General features: G+C 34.2%; 1 protein-coding gene across 1 annotated transcript in view; it reads left to right on the top strand.

Moving 5' to 3' along the window:
• LOC131958194 (protein unc-13 homolog B) overlaps positions 1-15,734 on the top strand; it is a 169,614-nt gene extending 153,880 nt beyond the window's left edge. The window contains exons 24-43 of the mRNA XM_059323073.1: positions 313-463; positions 1,371-1,439; positions 1,559-1,648; positions 2,221-2,483; positions 3,286-3,371; positions 3,605-3,731; positions 4,096-4,192; positions 4,564-4,707; positions 5,118-5,195; positions 5,309-5,386; positions 5,750-5,838; positions 6,639-6,800; positions 7,280-7,334; positions 8,123-8,194; positions 10,192-10,320; positions 11,943-12,044; positions 12,956-13,079; positions 13,451-13,546; positions 14,768-14,927; positions 15,403-15,734. Coding sequence (XP_059179056.1) covers positions 313-463; positions 1,371-1,439; positions 1,559-1,648; positions 2,221-2,483; positions 3,286-3,371; positions 3,605-3,731; positions 4,096-4,192; positions 4,564-4,707; positions 5,118-5,195; positions 5,309-5,386; positions 5,750-5,838; positions 6,639-6,800; positions 7,280-7,334; positions 8,123-8,194; positions 10,192-10,320; positions 11,943-12,044; positions 12,956-13,079; positions 13,451-13,546; positions 14,768-14,927; positions 15,403-15,691 — 2,461 coding nt within the window. The 3' untranslated portion in view covers positions 15,692-15,734. The remainder of the gene's footprint in view (positions 1-312; positions 464-1,370; positions 1,440-1,558; positions 1,649-2,220; positions 2,484-3,285; positions 3,372-3,604; positions 3,732-4,095; positions 4,193-4,563; positions 4,708-5,117; positions 5,196-5,308; positions 5,387-5,749; positions 5,839-6,638; positions 6,801-7,279; positions 7,335-8,122; positions 8,195-10,191; positions 10,321-11,942; positions 12,045-12,955; positions 13,080-13,450; positions 13,547-14,767; positions 14,928-15,402) is intronic.
• The last annotated feature ends 1,292 nt before the right edge of the window (positions 15,735-17,026 follow it).

The raw sequence follows: 17,026 nt of genomic DNA, 5'->3' as shown, positions 1-17,026 counted from the left end.
TACTAATAATATTGCGCACTATTATGCACTTTTTTATTTGGCGTTCACTTGGTGTGCAATTCTTTTGTCTACGAGATTTTATTCTATTTTTAAAACTTTAAGTATTTAAAATGGATTAAAAATCATGTCTATAGCCCGAGTTCCCATCCCCTGTTATTTTATATAAGAATATTCGAGAAAGTTTTGGGGAGATCACTCCCGGTTTATTTTTTGTATGTGTTATCTTTGACAAAATGTGATAGCTGTTCTGCCATACTGTTATTGAACATTGACCACATATTATTTCCCTTTTTTATTATTTCCCTTTGCCAGTCACTTCTCCTGCCTGTCATGTAAGTACATGTGTGCTGGGGTGCCAGCACTGATGAGTACCCTCCTCGCCAACATTAATGCCTTCTACGCTCACACTGCAGCTACCACTGCTGTCTCTGCCAGCGACAGATTTGCAGCATCCAACTTTGGGGTCAGTTTTTATCACTTACTGCCTACACTCCATTTTAATCACATTTTTATTCTTCTGGGGTCATTGTAATCTGTTTTGTATATCTGTCTTGAGGTCTGTTTGTATTTCTTTTTTCTTCATTCAGGTTATCAGTTTTAATCACATTTTTTGTATCATTTTAGGAATTTGTTCAAATCACATTTTTTGTATCATTTTAGGAGGGGTTTTTTTTTTTACTTTTTTTAAAACCATTCTGTGGTCAGTTTCTAATGAAAACTTGTTCCATCTGTCTTGTCAATGTTGTCATTTTGTTATTTCACTAAGTAGATCATATTGGAAAGTCAAAGTATCTGTATTGCTGTACACAAACTTTTGCCATACAGTTCTTCAACACTAGTCTGGTAACAAAAGAACTTTGCATTAAAAATATAACTTCTAAAAATGTTTTTTAAATAACACTAAATATATTAAAATACATTTTTTTTCAAACCCAAAATCTGAATGAATGTAAATGACCTATATGTTTTATCTAATTACAAGGTGTTTTGTAGGAAGTAATTTTTAGATAATTTAAATTTATTTTTACTTCAAATTTCTAATGACCAAGCCCCCATTAATCTGACCAGGCATAACTGCTTTCATGCCTCACAGTGAACTCATTTCACACACCCAGCTAACACTTAGGAAAATTTTGGCCATTTTTTCTCTAAAATTCTAATGGAGAGAGTGGAGAACAACATTGTCATTATAAATTACCGCTATTATTTCCTGACAAATTATATGTCAATTTACTTTAAAAGAAATTAATAACATGCCAAACAAAATGATCTCCTTTTTAACAGGATGCTGCACATAATGCCGTCCTTCAATGCTTAATTTTCCATTTTGATTAGTGTACGTTTATTTTCTTCATTTTTTTTTGTTACAGAAAGAGAAATTTGTGAAGCTCTTAGATCAGCTTCATAATTCTTTACGCATTGATTTGTCTATGTACAGGGTGAGTAAATTAACTTACTTGTTTTGAGATGTTGAAGTTCTGATCAATCTACTTGCTAGATGAAATGTTATGAATTGGTTTCCATCCAGCTTTAAGTAATTCCATGTTTTTTTGTCTAGAATAATTTCCCAGCGTCAGACCCTGGCAGGATGAAAGATCTAAAATCTACTGTTGACTTGTTGACTAGCATCACTTTCTTTCGAATGAAGGTAAGTTGCTAAATGTTTGTAAGGGGGATCAACATAGGTTTAAGGTAAGTTGCTACATGTTTATTGGGATCAACGTAGGTTTAAGGTAAGTTGCTACATGTTTATTGGGATCAACGTAAGTTTAAGGTAAGTTGCTAAATGTTTGTAAGGGGGATCAACATAGGTTTAAGGTAAGTTGCTAAATGTTTATTGAAATCAACATAGGTTTAAGGTAAGTTGCTACATGTTTATTGGGATCAACGTAGGTTTAAGGTAAGTTGCTAAATGTTTGCTGGGATCAACGTAAGTTTAAGGTAAGTTGCTAAATGTTTGTAAGGGGGATCAACGTAGGTTTAAGGTAAGTTGCTGAATGTTTACTGGGATCAACATAGGTTTAAGGTAAGTGTCTCTTCCCCTGAACTAAAACATTGTATTTTAGTTTTAAACAAACCAATGTTTCAACTTGGTACACAACTCCACCTACAGCAAGTGATTTGTGACTGAGATTTTGTTGACGCCACTCTGCGTGGCAAGAAAAATTGAGTTAAAGCAAATAAATATCTGTATTTTTTTTCTCTAACCTTTTGTTCCAGGTCCAAGAGCTCACCAGCCCGCCGCGAGCTGGCACAGTTGTAAAAGACTGTGTCATCGCTTGCATTAAATCCACTTATAAGTTTTTGTTTGACAACTGCTCAGAGCTTTACAACAGGGAGTTCCAGACTGACCCCAATGAACAGATGGCTGCGGACCAGGAGGGACCAAGCGGCAAGAGTCTGCACTTCTGGCACAAGCTGATTGCTCTTATAGTATCTGTGATAGAGGAAGATAGAAATAGCTACACAACTGTGTTGAACCAGTGAGGACGTTATCTGTTGTTGTTTAGTTGGTCTAGCTGTTGTTGTTTTAGTCTAGTTGGTCTAACTGTTGTTGTGTTAGTTTAGTTGGTCTAACTGTTGTCGTGTTAGTTTAGTTGGTCTAACTGTTGTTGTTGTTTAGTTGGTCTAACTGTTGTTGTTGTTTAGTTGGTCTAACTGTTGTTGTTGTTTAGTTGGTCTAACTGTTGTTGTTGTTTAATTTGTCTAGCTGGAACATTTCAGTTCTCTTAGCCTTTATAAAAGTGCAAGATTTTCCATGTACATTTTTCTTTCTTTAAGTTGTGAGATGTGTTTTAGATTAACTAATTTAAAACAAGGATAGACAAAGCGTTAAGTTCATTGTGAACTTTTCTATATTTAACTTAAAACTGATCAAGTGATAGAAGTATTTCAACTTTTTGTTTTTTAAATTAGGGAATACTACAAAAAACACTTTTTTACAGAAAAAAGACAAAATTACCTTTTAGGAAACTGTAGACCATAGAGTAGGTTAATAAGTAGGTTTGGAAATTCCAAGTTATAGAAATATCTTGTGATCAGTTCACTATGCTAAATTATATGTTGTGTGTACCTTTTGCAAGGTGCTAATGAAACACAACCATTCTCAGGTTCTAAACCTGTGTCACTCCGTTTAATAATCAAGTTTTCCATGGGCACCCTGAACTAAATGTTATAATAAAATAATAACAGACCTGTAACATTGAGTACAACAGGGAATTGAGCAACAATAGAACTCTCACATTCAGCAACAATAGAACTAACCATGAAGTGTACATTCCGCAGGTTTCCACAAGAGTTGGTGGTAGGTCAGGTCAGTGCCTACATGATGTGGGATCAATTCTCTCAAGACTTGTGTATAGCCTTACAGCGTGAGTGCTTTTATTTTTAAATACATTACAGTCCTCTCATTTTGATTTATTACGGTAAATTATAATCTATTCGTCATTGCTTCATCATTTGTTTTTTTTTCTTAGTCATTTTGATAAATGTAAACAGTTTAAGTAGGCCTAATTGCTTTGTTTTTAAAATGTTTTTACAACACTTACTCTAGTTAGTATTCAAGTTTATTATTTAAAATGCAATTTTTTTTTTAAACTTTCAGAGCATGAAGAAGAAAGGACATGTAAAAGTTCTGAATATATGAATCTCCATTTCAAAGTGAAGTGGCTGTATACAAAATATATTGCCGATGTGCCTCAGTACCGTGGTACTGTTCCTGAGTATCCACGGTTAGTATTTGTAACTCAGACAGATAGAAAGAAGATTCACTAAATAACATATTACACTTTAATTATTTTTTTTCAATTTATATAAACTTTTCTTTTTGTATGTATTTTAAATCTAAATATGATTCATCTTGATGAATTTAGGATATCTTTTTTACCAAAAATCAAAAGCTGTACATTGGTGAAGTGTGAATGTATTATTAAAATATCCATTACCATTTGGTGGATGGACTTTTATAATGTGCTGTATGCGGTAGATTTTTAAAATATGCTGTCCTTAATAACATAGTGAAAGGATTTTAAAATGAGCTGTCTGGGGTGATTGGCTTTTTAAAATTTCTCTTGTAATTCCATCTTAATGTTTCAGATGGTTTGAACCTTTTGTCATGCAATGGCTGAATGAAAATGATGATGTGTCTATGGACTATCTCCACGGTGCCTATGACAGGGACAGAAAAGACGGGGTAGGCATTTCTTCTTTTTCATATAGATAAACTAATGTCTAATATTTTACAAAATGAAAGTGAAGATTTACCAAATTACATACTTTTATTTCTTGGGCTCTTATGAATTTTTATTTCACTGTCAAATATTTTTTTATTACGATCTTCTATTTCATTCAATTATTGCCAGTTTGTATATTGCAGTGTGATAGTTAATTAAAGTTCTTTTATAACAGTGTGATCATTTTTGTGACATTCAAGTAATGTAAATAAGTGACAATGTGATAAAGGGTATTGTTACATGCAATGAACAAACATAAAAGACAACATGATGTCTTGTGACCCACAACTACTGTACCTGCTAATGTTAATGTATTGTTCTACTCCACCAGTTCCAAAAGAGCTCTGAACATGCCCTGTTCTCTACCTCAGTTGTGGATGTCTTCACACAGCTGAACCAATGTTTTGATGTTATCAAAAAACTTGAATGTCCAGATCCTGAAGTGGTGAAAAACTACATGAAGAGATTTGCTAAGGTAAGGGAGAGCATTCATTGTGTTTGGCAATGATGACTGTAAACTTGGAGAGATTTGCTAAGGTAAGGGAGATCATTTATTATGTTTGGCAATGATGACTGTAAACTTGAAGAGATTTGCTAAGGTAAGGGAGATCATTTATTTATTTTTGGCTGTGATGACTGTAAACTTGGATATTGTCCAGTCTAAGTGTCAAGTAAACAGCTATTGATTCACAATTAGCTCTGATCTTCATGTAAAGCAGTCAATTGAATGTGTGTAGTTTTATTGTATCTAATATCACAATCAGCTCCTCCTGTTATAGTGAATGGATTCATGAATGTCAAAATATTTTGAAAAAAAATATGAACCACAAGTATGTTCTTATGTAGCAATTGATTTATTTAATTATTAAAATTTGAAATTTTCAGACAGTGAACAAAGTGCTATTAGCATATTCAGATATTGTGAGAAGGGACTTTGAGAAGTACACAAGTCGCCAAAAAGTTGTGAGTAGTTTAAAATTCTCAGAAATCTTTAATTGATTGAACTGTAGGACCAGTTACATGTGAGTCCCTTATAATTTAATGTCGGGTTTGTTGACATCTTGTTCTATCTTCAGGCCTGTATCATGATGAACAACATTCAACAGTTGAGGGTACAGCTAGAGAAGGTGTTTGAGTCAATGGGAGGTGAAAAGGTCAGTTGTGTCATATTCAGTGGGAGGGGAAAAGGTCAGTTAAGTCATATTCAGTGGGAGGGGAAAAGGTTAGTTTAGTCATATTCAATGTGAGGGGAATAAGTTGATTGTAAAGTCATATTCAATGTGAGGGGAATAAGTTGATTGTAAAGTCATATTCAATGTGAGGGGAATAAGTTGATTGTAAAGTCATATTCAATGTGAGGGGAATAAGTTGATTGTAAAGTCATATTCAACAGGAAGGGAATTGGTCAGTTAAGTTATATCAGTGAAAGGTGAAAAGGTCAGTTGTCCATACTTTAACCATAGTTGTTCTCCTCATGAAATGTTTAATGTTGAAAGTGAGTGATTGTTGTTTTGTAGCTTGATGCTGATGCTGCTGGTATACTCAATGAACTTCAATCAAAACTTAATGGAGTCCTTGATGAACTGAGCTCAATTTTCTCTAAAAGGTAAGTACATTATGAATTCAAAATTTTGAATTTTTAAATTTTTGGAATATTTTTTATTTTGAAATAATAAACTATCATTATAGTTGGCTATGATGTAGCATGCTGCCAAACGTTTTTTTTTTCACAGACTTATTGATTTTAACTATGATGTATCATCTACTAGATTTTTCTACTGTCTGATCAAACTTTTTGGCTTCCCACCAATTTTATTATTGATTTTAACTATGATGTATCATCTACTAGATTTTTCTACTGTCTGGTCGAAATAACCTGAACTTTATAGCAAAATTAAAATACAATTAAAGGGCAAATATAATCTTTTATATTTTGAAAACCAGACACATTTTATAGTCATCTAGAACGGTACACACTTTAATGTAATTCAATATGAAGGCAGTGTATTTTGATCTGTAGGGGGGTTGGGTTGGTAAAGTTCATGGTTTATATACTGAAAGTATCGAGTTCAAAACCCCTGGCAGATGAGGCTCAATAACTGAGGACAGCAACTCATCTAGGATAGAAAACTCCAAAATCAAACAACTGCTGCCTTGCCGTTTGTTCTTGGATGGACAAAGCCTATAAAAGCAAATGGAAAGAAAAGCAGGCTGAAATCAGAGTCAACTTGCCATATAGTGCATAACAAGTTGACACTTAATACATAACTGATTGGAAGGAAATCTCTTCCAACATTACAATTAACAACAAAGAAAATGTGTAAAATGTATTGATTTAGTGGTTAATATCAATGAGAATCATTATGTAGTATAATTAACAATTACTGTGTCCTCAACTTTTGTTAGCTTGGAGCCACAGATCCAGCAGAGTATGCAAGAGTTGGGTCAGCTGTTGTGTAAGGTCAAGGGTGGCGGCCAGGTTTCTCTGTCCCAGCCTAGCCAGAGGTCCAGCATCCAGCAGGAATCTGATATGGTTCTCAGGCCACTCATGGATTTGTTAGATGGCAGGTACAGGCCAAACCTTTTTATCTCACTGACCCCAACATAGTCTATATTATCATAACATCAAGTATAAGTTAGCTGCTCTAGTAACTTGGTAGTGAATGAAGTGCTTAGAATCATCTTCTAATAATTTTTTAACCTAACATTGTTTTACCATAAATCATAGTATCATACAATTTACCTTTCTATTTTCATAGGAAATTATTTACTAAAACTAATCCAAGTATACAAATAGAAGATAATAAAAAAATCTAGGGGAATTCGATAACATTCATAATTTACCTATTTACTAAAACTAATCCAGGTATACAATTAGAATGTAATTAAAATGCTTGAAGAATTTGATAACATTCATAATAAAATTGTATACAAAAACTAATCCAAGCTTGCAAATAAAATGTAATATATCAACCAATCATTGTCCCCCACTAACTGCTTGTGTTTCCTGCTAACCTGACCTTTGCCCTCTGCCTGGCCAACTACAGCCTATCAATGTTTGCTCAAGTGTGTGAGAAGACTGTGCTCAAGAGATTGCTCAAGGTAACCATCTACACACTGTACACTGTTTCTCTACACACTAACTGCATGTCTTTGATTGGGGGGGGGGGGGGGGGGGGGGTTACAAGAAATTGAGTTGCTTCAGCCTTATGTTGGTATCATGTCAAAATTTGATGTTAGTCCTTTTAACTACTATATAAACAGATTAACACACTAGCAAGCAACTGCTGTGTCTAAAAACATGCTAGATTAATAGATTAATGCCACTTTAATGCAATAGTTTGTTTCCTAAAAAAATATTGTATGACAATGTATTCTTAGGTCCAAATGATTGTGCACAATATTTTATTTATAAGTACACATCTTATCTTGAAAAAAAAAACGTGTTAAAACAGTTAATGTTAGTAACCTCACAACATAAGCATGTGTACACCTGAAGGTTTAAATGAATAGGTATCTTACATCTAGCCCTCACCAACCCCCATGAAAACAATCTCCTACTGTTTTCCAACCCACATCCTTCTATTTGTACATATTAGACAAGATCTGTTGTCAGAGTTAAGCCTACATTTGTTGTCGTTATTTCTACTTTAGCCATACACCTGTGTGCTAATTAAAACCTTAGGTAGGCTAATTAATTATCTTTAAATTTTGAAGTTAGACAACATTAGTTTTTATTAATACGTTCTACATACACCATTTTCATCGATGCCATAAAGTTAGAATAAAAGCTATCCACTGTAAAGACCGATTTCTTCATAACTTTGATAGGAATAATAAACACATATATTATAGCATGTTACATTGTATTCTCTGTTTACTATCACCAGGAACTCTGGAAGATTGTCATGCATACCATGGAAAAAACAGTTGTGCTTCCACCTTTGTCTGATCCCAGACAGGTAAGAAATAAACTCTTCAGAGTTAGAACATTTTATGCCATAGACTTATTAAAAGGATCGTGAATTTTTCTTTTTTTATAAAATTTATTTATTCTGTCCTCCTTAGGTTTCCATTCAAATTTACACAAAGATTAACTTTGAACTAATAGTCACATTAAACCTAACTTTGACAGAAATTTCCTACCTCTCGGTCAATTTAACCCTAACTTTGACAGAAGTCTCCTATAACCCAAACTTTGACAGAACTTTTCTCTATCTTGGTCACATTAACCTTCATCTATGACAAGTTTCCTATATTTCTGTCACATTAAGTTAATGTGTCATTAACCTTTATCTATGACAAGTTTCCTATATTTCTGTCACATTACACCTAACTTTGATAGAAGTTTTCTATAACACTGTCACATTAACCTTCATCTATGACAAGTTTCCTATATTTCTATCACATTACACCTAACTTTGATAGAAGTTTTCTATATCTCTGTCACACTAACCTTCATCTATGACAAGTTTCCTATATTTCTATCACATTACACCTAACTTTGATAGAAGTTTTCTATATCTCTGTCACACTAACCTTGATCTATGACAAGTTTCCTATATTTCTGTCACATTAACCTTCATGTATGACAAGTTTCCTATATTTCTATCACATTACACCTAACTTTGATAGAAGTTTTCTATAACACTGTCACATTAACCTTCATGTATGACAAGTTTCCTATATTTCTATCACATTACACCTAACTTTGATAGAAGTTTTCTATATCTCTGTCACACTAACCTTCATCTATGACAAGTTTCCTATATCTCTGTCACACTAACCTTCATCTATGACAAGTTTCCTATATCTCTGTTACACTAACCTTCATCTATGACAAGTTTCCTATATCTCTGTCACATAACCCTTATCTTTGACAGAATTTAACCCAAAAAATTTTACCACACAGTATGGAATTTTTTATTCTCTTTCTTTCAATTTATGGTTAAAGTATATTTTACCCCTAAAGTATTTTATTTCTTTGTAGGATAGTTCCACTCTCTTTCTAGTAGTTTCCAAACATTTTAAGTTTTAAAGTTTAAAAATTATTCTTTTTTTTAAACCCCTAAAGCATATGTTAAAGACAGATAAAATAATGATCTTTTGTGTTACACTGAAAAAATGATCTTTTGTGTTATGCTGAAATAATGATCTTTGTGTTATGCTGGTAACTCCCTGTCTAGCTGCCTATTCAGCAACTTTCCGTAGTTTTACAATCTTAACTATAAATCAGATAGATATTTTTAGCTAGTTAAAGCTATTTAATAAAGACAGAACAACTGCCTGGTACTTGATTTAGTTCTCTGGAAATGAAGGCGTGGTAAGTTGTGTCAACATTTTTACCACTGGGTCATTCAGAAGGGCAGCCTACATTTCCACCTGTGTTCACAAAGGATCCACATTTTTTTTCTTCCTCTCAATGTAATCCGTAACTTAGCATCACAAACATTTAACATTGTACATGTTAAAAGTGCATTGATAATTTTTTAGAAAAGAAGTTTGTTAAATTATCAGCAAAATATATTTACCATTTGTGAATTGTGTATTTGGGATCCTAATGTTTATAACCTAATGTTTTAGTTTATTCTGCTGATCCCGAAGTCGATTATTTGTTTTCATAAATTCATCAGTTTTATGTTTTTGAATAATGTGAATAAAGAAACATTTATAGAGAGAAAAATGGACCAAACATTTATTTGTTAAAATGCTTACCTTTTTTGAAGTAAAATTAAATATATGTTTCATAACAAATAAAAAATTAATAGATAACAAAGGTAGTTTTATGTTATGTGTAGATCATAAAACTACTCACATCAAACTTAGCTTTTAAAAAAAAATTAAATATGTGTACATTTGGTACACTACTGTTAAAAACTTTTCACATTGGTTTTTTACAACCCTTTTATTTCCTCCTTTCTGGTGATGGGCGGCTTGCATTTCTGCCATTTTCTTTCAGCTTCTACCCCTCCCTAGTAATGCGCAGGCTAAAATAGAAGACATGTCCCGCATTCTGCTCAACCACGTGAGTCAGATGCCCATGAACACACCCATTAAGCAGGTCAAGAGCATCCAGGCCACGTTCTTGGTACTTTGATGTTTCAATTTATGAGTACCATTGTTGTATACCACCACAGCCTTGTCAGACCTAGTCAATGTTGTATCACTGCCTGAGTTTGATATAGATTCAGTGTGGTGACATTAGAAATGTTTCAATGTTGTATCACCTCCTGACACCACCACTGAGTTGGATGTTGATTCAGTGTGGTGACATTAGAAATGTTTCAATGTTGTATCACCTCCTGACACCACCACTGAGTTGGATGTTGATTCAGTGTGGGGACATTGTTTCAATGTTGTATCACCTCCTGACACCACCCCTGACTTGGATATTAATTCAGTGTGGTGACATTAGAAATATTTTGATGTTGTATCACCTCCTGACACCACATCCTGACACCATCCCTGACTTTGATATTCCTTTGATATAAATGTTTCAATGTTGTCACTTTCAGAGATATTTCACTCAGTTATATACCTAGATCACTACTTCTTTTAAATAATTTAGCTTGATGCATGTTTATTTTGGTATTTTTATTCCCTTTCTTTTTTTTGCCTTTTTTTAAAAATATCCCAATCATCCTACACCTTATTCTTTAATCAATTTTTTTTGTAAATGTTGTTTACTGATTGAACAATCTTATATTCGGAATGGTTTTTTTAAGATGTTAGTGGTAGGATATATTTGATCAGGTGCACTATGTAGCACCTTGAAAATACTAATTAGATATAAATAAATAGTGAAAACCCAGTTTATAAACACTCATTATTCAACTCAGCAAAAAGTTTACTTTTATTGGTGAATTAATCTATCAAATGGTTTTGTTTGGAGGTGCATGTTGTTAGAAATGAAGTCTAGGATTTCTCACCCCATGAATTCACTTACAAAAAGAAAGTCATTTTAAATGACAGGATAGCTCACAATTAGATAATTTTTGTTTTTGTTGTAAAGGGTGTCATTTTATAGAGTTTAAATGTTTGTTGTTTCTTAAGGAACCTTTCATCAAAAGATATTTTATTTTTTTAAGTTGTATGAGCACTGGTAGTAATATTCAATTATTCTGACTTGTATGTATAGAAGTTAGTTGTTTTATTCTGGTTATTATTTGTATATATACTAGTCATATATTTTACTGTAATAAAATACTGTAGAGACTGCATTGACTGAATGGTAATATCTTATCATTTGATCAAACTTTACATTATCATTTTCAGAAAGTAAATAGTGTTTCAGAAATTTAAGCTTAATGAATGTTAAGCCATGCATTGGAATAAATGTTAAAAAATCAATGTAGTTTTAAAATACATTTTTCCATTTAAAAAAAGTTACAATAAGTATAAATGTTGCCATCACATCCCAATACTTAATGCCTTGGCTGTGTACTCCTAATTATTTTATGTATTATTTATATCACAACCAACTTGCAGAAAATGTTTAATTTTGAGCTCTGTAACAATATACATATAAACTAGTGTGCAGAAGATGTCAGTAGATGCAGAATTTATTTTACTCATATATTTAAAAGAAATACAGAATATGTCGAAAGGAATTTATTATTTTTATATTAAAACCAGCTTGTAGAAAATCTGTAACTAGATATATATCTGTAAGAATACATATATAAACTAGTCTAACTGATATTCCAACAGGACATGTCGAAGGAGGCAGAAAAGAATCTGAGTCCTAAACAATGTGCTGTGCTGGACATGGCACTGGACACCATCAAACAATACTTCCATGCTGGCGGCCAGGTAGGCTTGGCTACATCATCACATACTGTCACATTTCTACATCATCACATACTGTCTCCATCATCACATAATGTCTTCTGTCTACATCATCACATACTGTCTCCATCATCACATACTGTCTTACATCTACATCATCACGTACAGTCTTAGATCTACAGCATCACATACTGTCTCATGCCTACATCATCACATACTGTCTCATGTCTACATCATCACATACTGTCTTCTGTCTACATCATCACATACTGTCTCATGTCTACATCATCACATACTGTCTCATGTCTACATCACATACTGTCTTAGGTCTACATCATCACATAGTGTCTTAGGTCTACATCACATACTGTCTCATGTCTACATCATCACATACTGTCTACATCATCACATACTGTCTCATGTCTACATCATCACATACTTTCTCATGTCTACATCATCACATACTGTCTCATGTCTACATCATCACATGCTGTCTCAGGTCTACATCATCACATACTGTCTCATGTCTACATCATCACATGCTGTCTCATGTCTACATCATCACATACTGTCTCATGTCTACATCATCACATACTGTCTCATGTCTACATCATCACATACTGTCTCATGTCTACATCATCACATGCTGTCTTAGGTCTACATCATCACATACTGTCTCATGTCTACATCATCACATACTGTCTCATGTCTACATCATCACATACTGTCTCATGTCTACATCATCACATACTGTCTCATGTCTACATCATCACATACTGTCTCATGTCTACATCATCACATACTGTTTCAACATGTACTTCACATCCAACTGGTCACTCATAGAATCTATGCATACGACTCTTTAGAATAAATGTTCTGACCTCACAGGATAGACCTTTTACATATCACTTAAATGTTTGGTTGTTTTTTTCAAGGGACTTAAAAAAACATTCCTGGACAAGAGTGCAGAGTTGCAGTCCCTTAGATATGCACTAAGTCTGTACACACAGACAACTGATACACTGATCAAAACATTTGTCAACACACAAACTCAACAAGGTGAGTTCATAGGTCACTTTTGTTGTTTTACTCAGCCATTGAAAATTTGCAAATTAGTACTGCTTTGTGTAATGGGTGTAGATAAAAAACAATACTTCAACCTTAACTTAACTTAAAGTCTACTATGTTTTCTGTGTAGTTTTTTTAACTATGCTAATGTGTGAGTATTGCTAAAAAGTAAAGTTTAGACTTTTGAAAATATCTCCATTTTAATTTACATTATTTTAGTTGAGAGGTGTGGAAAACTAATAAATCACATAATATATTTAAATTTAATCTGTTTCTTTGGTGGATAAATGTTTTTGGTTTAAAAGATACAGCTACATAACATTGTGGGAATTTTAAAAAACTGTTTTGAACTGTTTCTTTAGAAAAACCTGGACAAGAAGATCCTGTTGGTGAAGTGTCCATACAAGTTGATTTCACCACTCACCCAGGCACAGGCGAGCACAAAGTCACAGTCAGAGGTTGGATAAACTGTTCTAACCATTGTAATGTTGTATAAACTGTTCTAAGCCTTGTTATGTGTAATGTCATTGTCAGTTAGGTGTGTTTTACTAAATAAGTGCTACTAAATTAATGAGAAGACTCTTGGTTGTGCATGATGATAAACAGGGAATATTGATATTAATTTATAAGTCATGCATTTAATTAATTAAGTCATGCATTTAAACAATTTTCTTAACCCTAACTTCTTTACAAATTTATAACTATTAAGTAAAGTTATTGTATTTATAAACATTCCCCCAAACCAATGTAAACGATAGTCATGTTTAATTTGATTGTGTGGTTTCAGTGGTTTTGAGTTACTTTATAGTGTGGTTACAGTGGTGTTGAATTACTTGAATGTGTGGTTACAGTAATGTTGAGTTACTTTATAGTGTGGTTTCAGTGGTGTTAAGTTACTTTATAGTGTGGTTTCAGTGGTGTTGAGTTACTTTATAGTGTGGTTACAGTGGAGTTACTTGATTGTGTGGTTACAGTGGTGTTACTTGAATGTGTGGTTACTGTAATGTTGAGTTACTTGATTGTGTGGTTTCAGTGGTGTTAAGTTACTTTATAGTGTGGTTTCAGTGGTGTTGAGTTACTTTATAGTGTGGTTACAGTGGAGTTACTTGATTGTGTGGTTACAGTGGTGTTACTTGAATGTGTGGTTACTGTAATGTTGAGTTACTTGATTGTGTGGTTTCAGTGGTGTTAAGTTACTTTATAGTGTGGTTACAGTGGTGTTGAATTACTTGAATGTGTGGTTACAGTAATGTTGAGTTACTTTATAGTGTGGTTTCAGTGGTGTTAAGTTACTTTATAGTGTGGTTACAGTGGTGTTGAGTTACTTTATAGTGTGGTTACAGTGGAGTTACTTGATTGTGTGGTTACAGTGGAGTTACTTGATTGTGTGGTTACAGTGGTGTTACTTGAATGTGTGGTTACTGTAATGTTGAGTTACTTGATTGTGTGGTTACAGTAATGTTGAGTTACTTGATTGTGTGGTTACAGTAATGTTGAGTTACTTTATTGTGTGGTTACTGTAATGTTGAGTTACTTTATTGTGTGGTTACTGTAATGTTGAGTTCTTTATTGTATGGTTACTGTAATGTTGAGTTACTTGAATGTGTGGTTACAGTAATGTTGAGTTACTTTATTGTGTGGTTACAGTAATGTTGAGTTACTTGATTGTGTGGTTTCAGTGGTGGCTTGCAATGATCTCAAGTGGAGAACCACTGGAATGTTCCGACCTTTTGTGGAAGTCCACTTGATAGGGCCCCACCTGAATGACAAGAAGAGAAAGCATTCCACCAAATCAAAGTCCAACAACTGGAGCCCCAAGTACAATGAGACTTTCCACTTGTGAGTACAGCTACACACTCCAATGGTGTCCTTTGAGGAATTACACAATACATAGGCTAACAACACTTCAATGAAGAAGAAATAATAATTTTCTACATTGTTAATCTTGAATTATTGATTTTTTTTTATATTGTCGGTGTGGTTGTGTTGGTAAAGCTTACTGTTGCTAAACTGAAAAGTCTCAAGTTCAAAACCCTTGGCCAAAGAAAGGTTTGACAGCTGGGGACAGCAACCTATCTAGGAGAGACAACTCCAAAATCAAACAACTGCTGCCTTGTAGTTTGTTCTTTGTTGGACAAATGCTATGGAAGCCAATCCAAGCAGGCTGAAATCGGACTCAACGTCCTTTATGGCGCATAACAAATTGACATGTAATACGTAACCGTGTTGGAGGGAATCCCTTCCAACTCTAGAATTCAGAACGAAGAAGAAGTTCTATTGTGGTATTAATAAACAAATTGTGTCTTTTCCTCAGCAACCTGGGCAATGAAGACGACCCTTATGCCTATGAACTCCAGTTTTGTGTCAAAGACTATTGCTTTGCTCGTGAAGATCGCCTAATTGGCATTGCCTTGATGCAGCTGCGTGACATCATTGAGCAGGGCAGCTGTGCCTGCTGGGTGGCCCTGGGGCGTAGAGTCCACCTAGATGACACTGGTTTCACAGTGTTGAGGATTCTGTCCCAGCGCACCAACGATGAGGTGGCCAAAGAGTTTGTCAAGCTCAAGTCTGAATGTAGGCACTTAGAAGATGTTCAGACGTGATAGGCTATCACACGCATCTCACTCATCATCTCACACATCCACATCTCACTCATCCACATCTCACCCATTCACATCTCACACATCCACATCTCACTCATCCACATCTCACTCATCCACATCTCACTCATCCACATCTCACTCATCCACATCTCACTCATCCACATCTCACTCATCCACATCTCACTCATCCACATCTCACTCATCCACATCTCACACATCCACATCTCACTCATCCACATCTCACTCATCCACATCTCACCCATCCACATCTCACCCATCCACATCTCACTCATCCACATCTCACTCATCCACATCTCACTCATCCACATCTCACTCATCCACATCTCACTCATCCACATCTCACACATCCACATCTCACACATCCACATCTCACTCATCCACATCTCACCCATCCACATCTCACTCATCCACATCTCACACATCTACATCTCACTCACCCATCCACATCCCACTTATCCAAATAATGCAGTTAGTTCTGTTTTTCTTCAAGTCCATCCTGTGATTATTTTTTACATGTCTGAATGCAAAGAAAACAGGTGACAGACCACATGATAAAATGTCAATAGCTACAGCTAAATTAGTTTCAATAGTTTTACTTTTTTTAAAGTGGGTCCGCTGTTTTTTTTTTTTTAATTTAATATTTTTAATCCCCGGGTTTGTAGGCGTTGGGTTTCATAATAGAGTTTACTGTTGAGTTGCCATTGTCTGATGAAGACATGTGATATGAGTGGTAACAATGTCACAGATTGTATAGCACAGTGGGGTGGGCTGTACAGAATATTGCTGGATTGTTTCAGTCGTCCAAAGATTTGTTTTTCTTGTAAATAGTTGCTTGCTAATCTCTGTATAACCTGCTGCAATGTCAATCTTAAAGGTCTTTTGTTCAGCTTTACAATTTGTATTGTGAGTTAGGGTTTTTTTTTTCTTAATAAATTGGGTTGTTAACTTAGTACATTGGAATGTTAACTTAGTGCATTGGGTTGTTAACTTAGTACATTGGCTTGTTAACTTAGTACATTGGCTTGTTAACTTAGTACATTGGGTTGTTAACTTAGTACATTGGGTTGTTAACTTAGTACAACTGGGTTAACTTAATAGATTGGGTTGTTACCTTAACAGACAGGTTGCTTACAAAACAGGTTGCAATTATTTAATTAATGGCTAAAAGTGTGGCCTGAAAGAATGCTGATTGTGGGGTGGAAACGTCTTTATTTTTTATTTTTTTAAATCTTCTCACCATTAAAAAAAAATGTCATGTGTATAAAATAAACTCAAAGCTCACAACCTACATCTGGATTGATGGATAGCATTTGT

This window comes from Physella acuta, unplaced genomic scaffold, assembly GCF_028476545.2.
Source record: "Physella acuta isolate Inbredline_101_S28 unplaced genomic scaffold, ASM2847654v3 ptg001298l, whole genome shotgun sequence".
In the NCBI taxonomy this organism is placed as follows: Eukaryota; Metazoa; Mollusca; class Gastropoda; family Physidae; genus Physella; species Physella acuta.
Note: the sequence above shows the minus strand (reverse complement) of the source record. Positions and strands in the feature narration are given on the sequence as shown.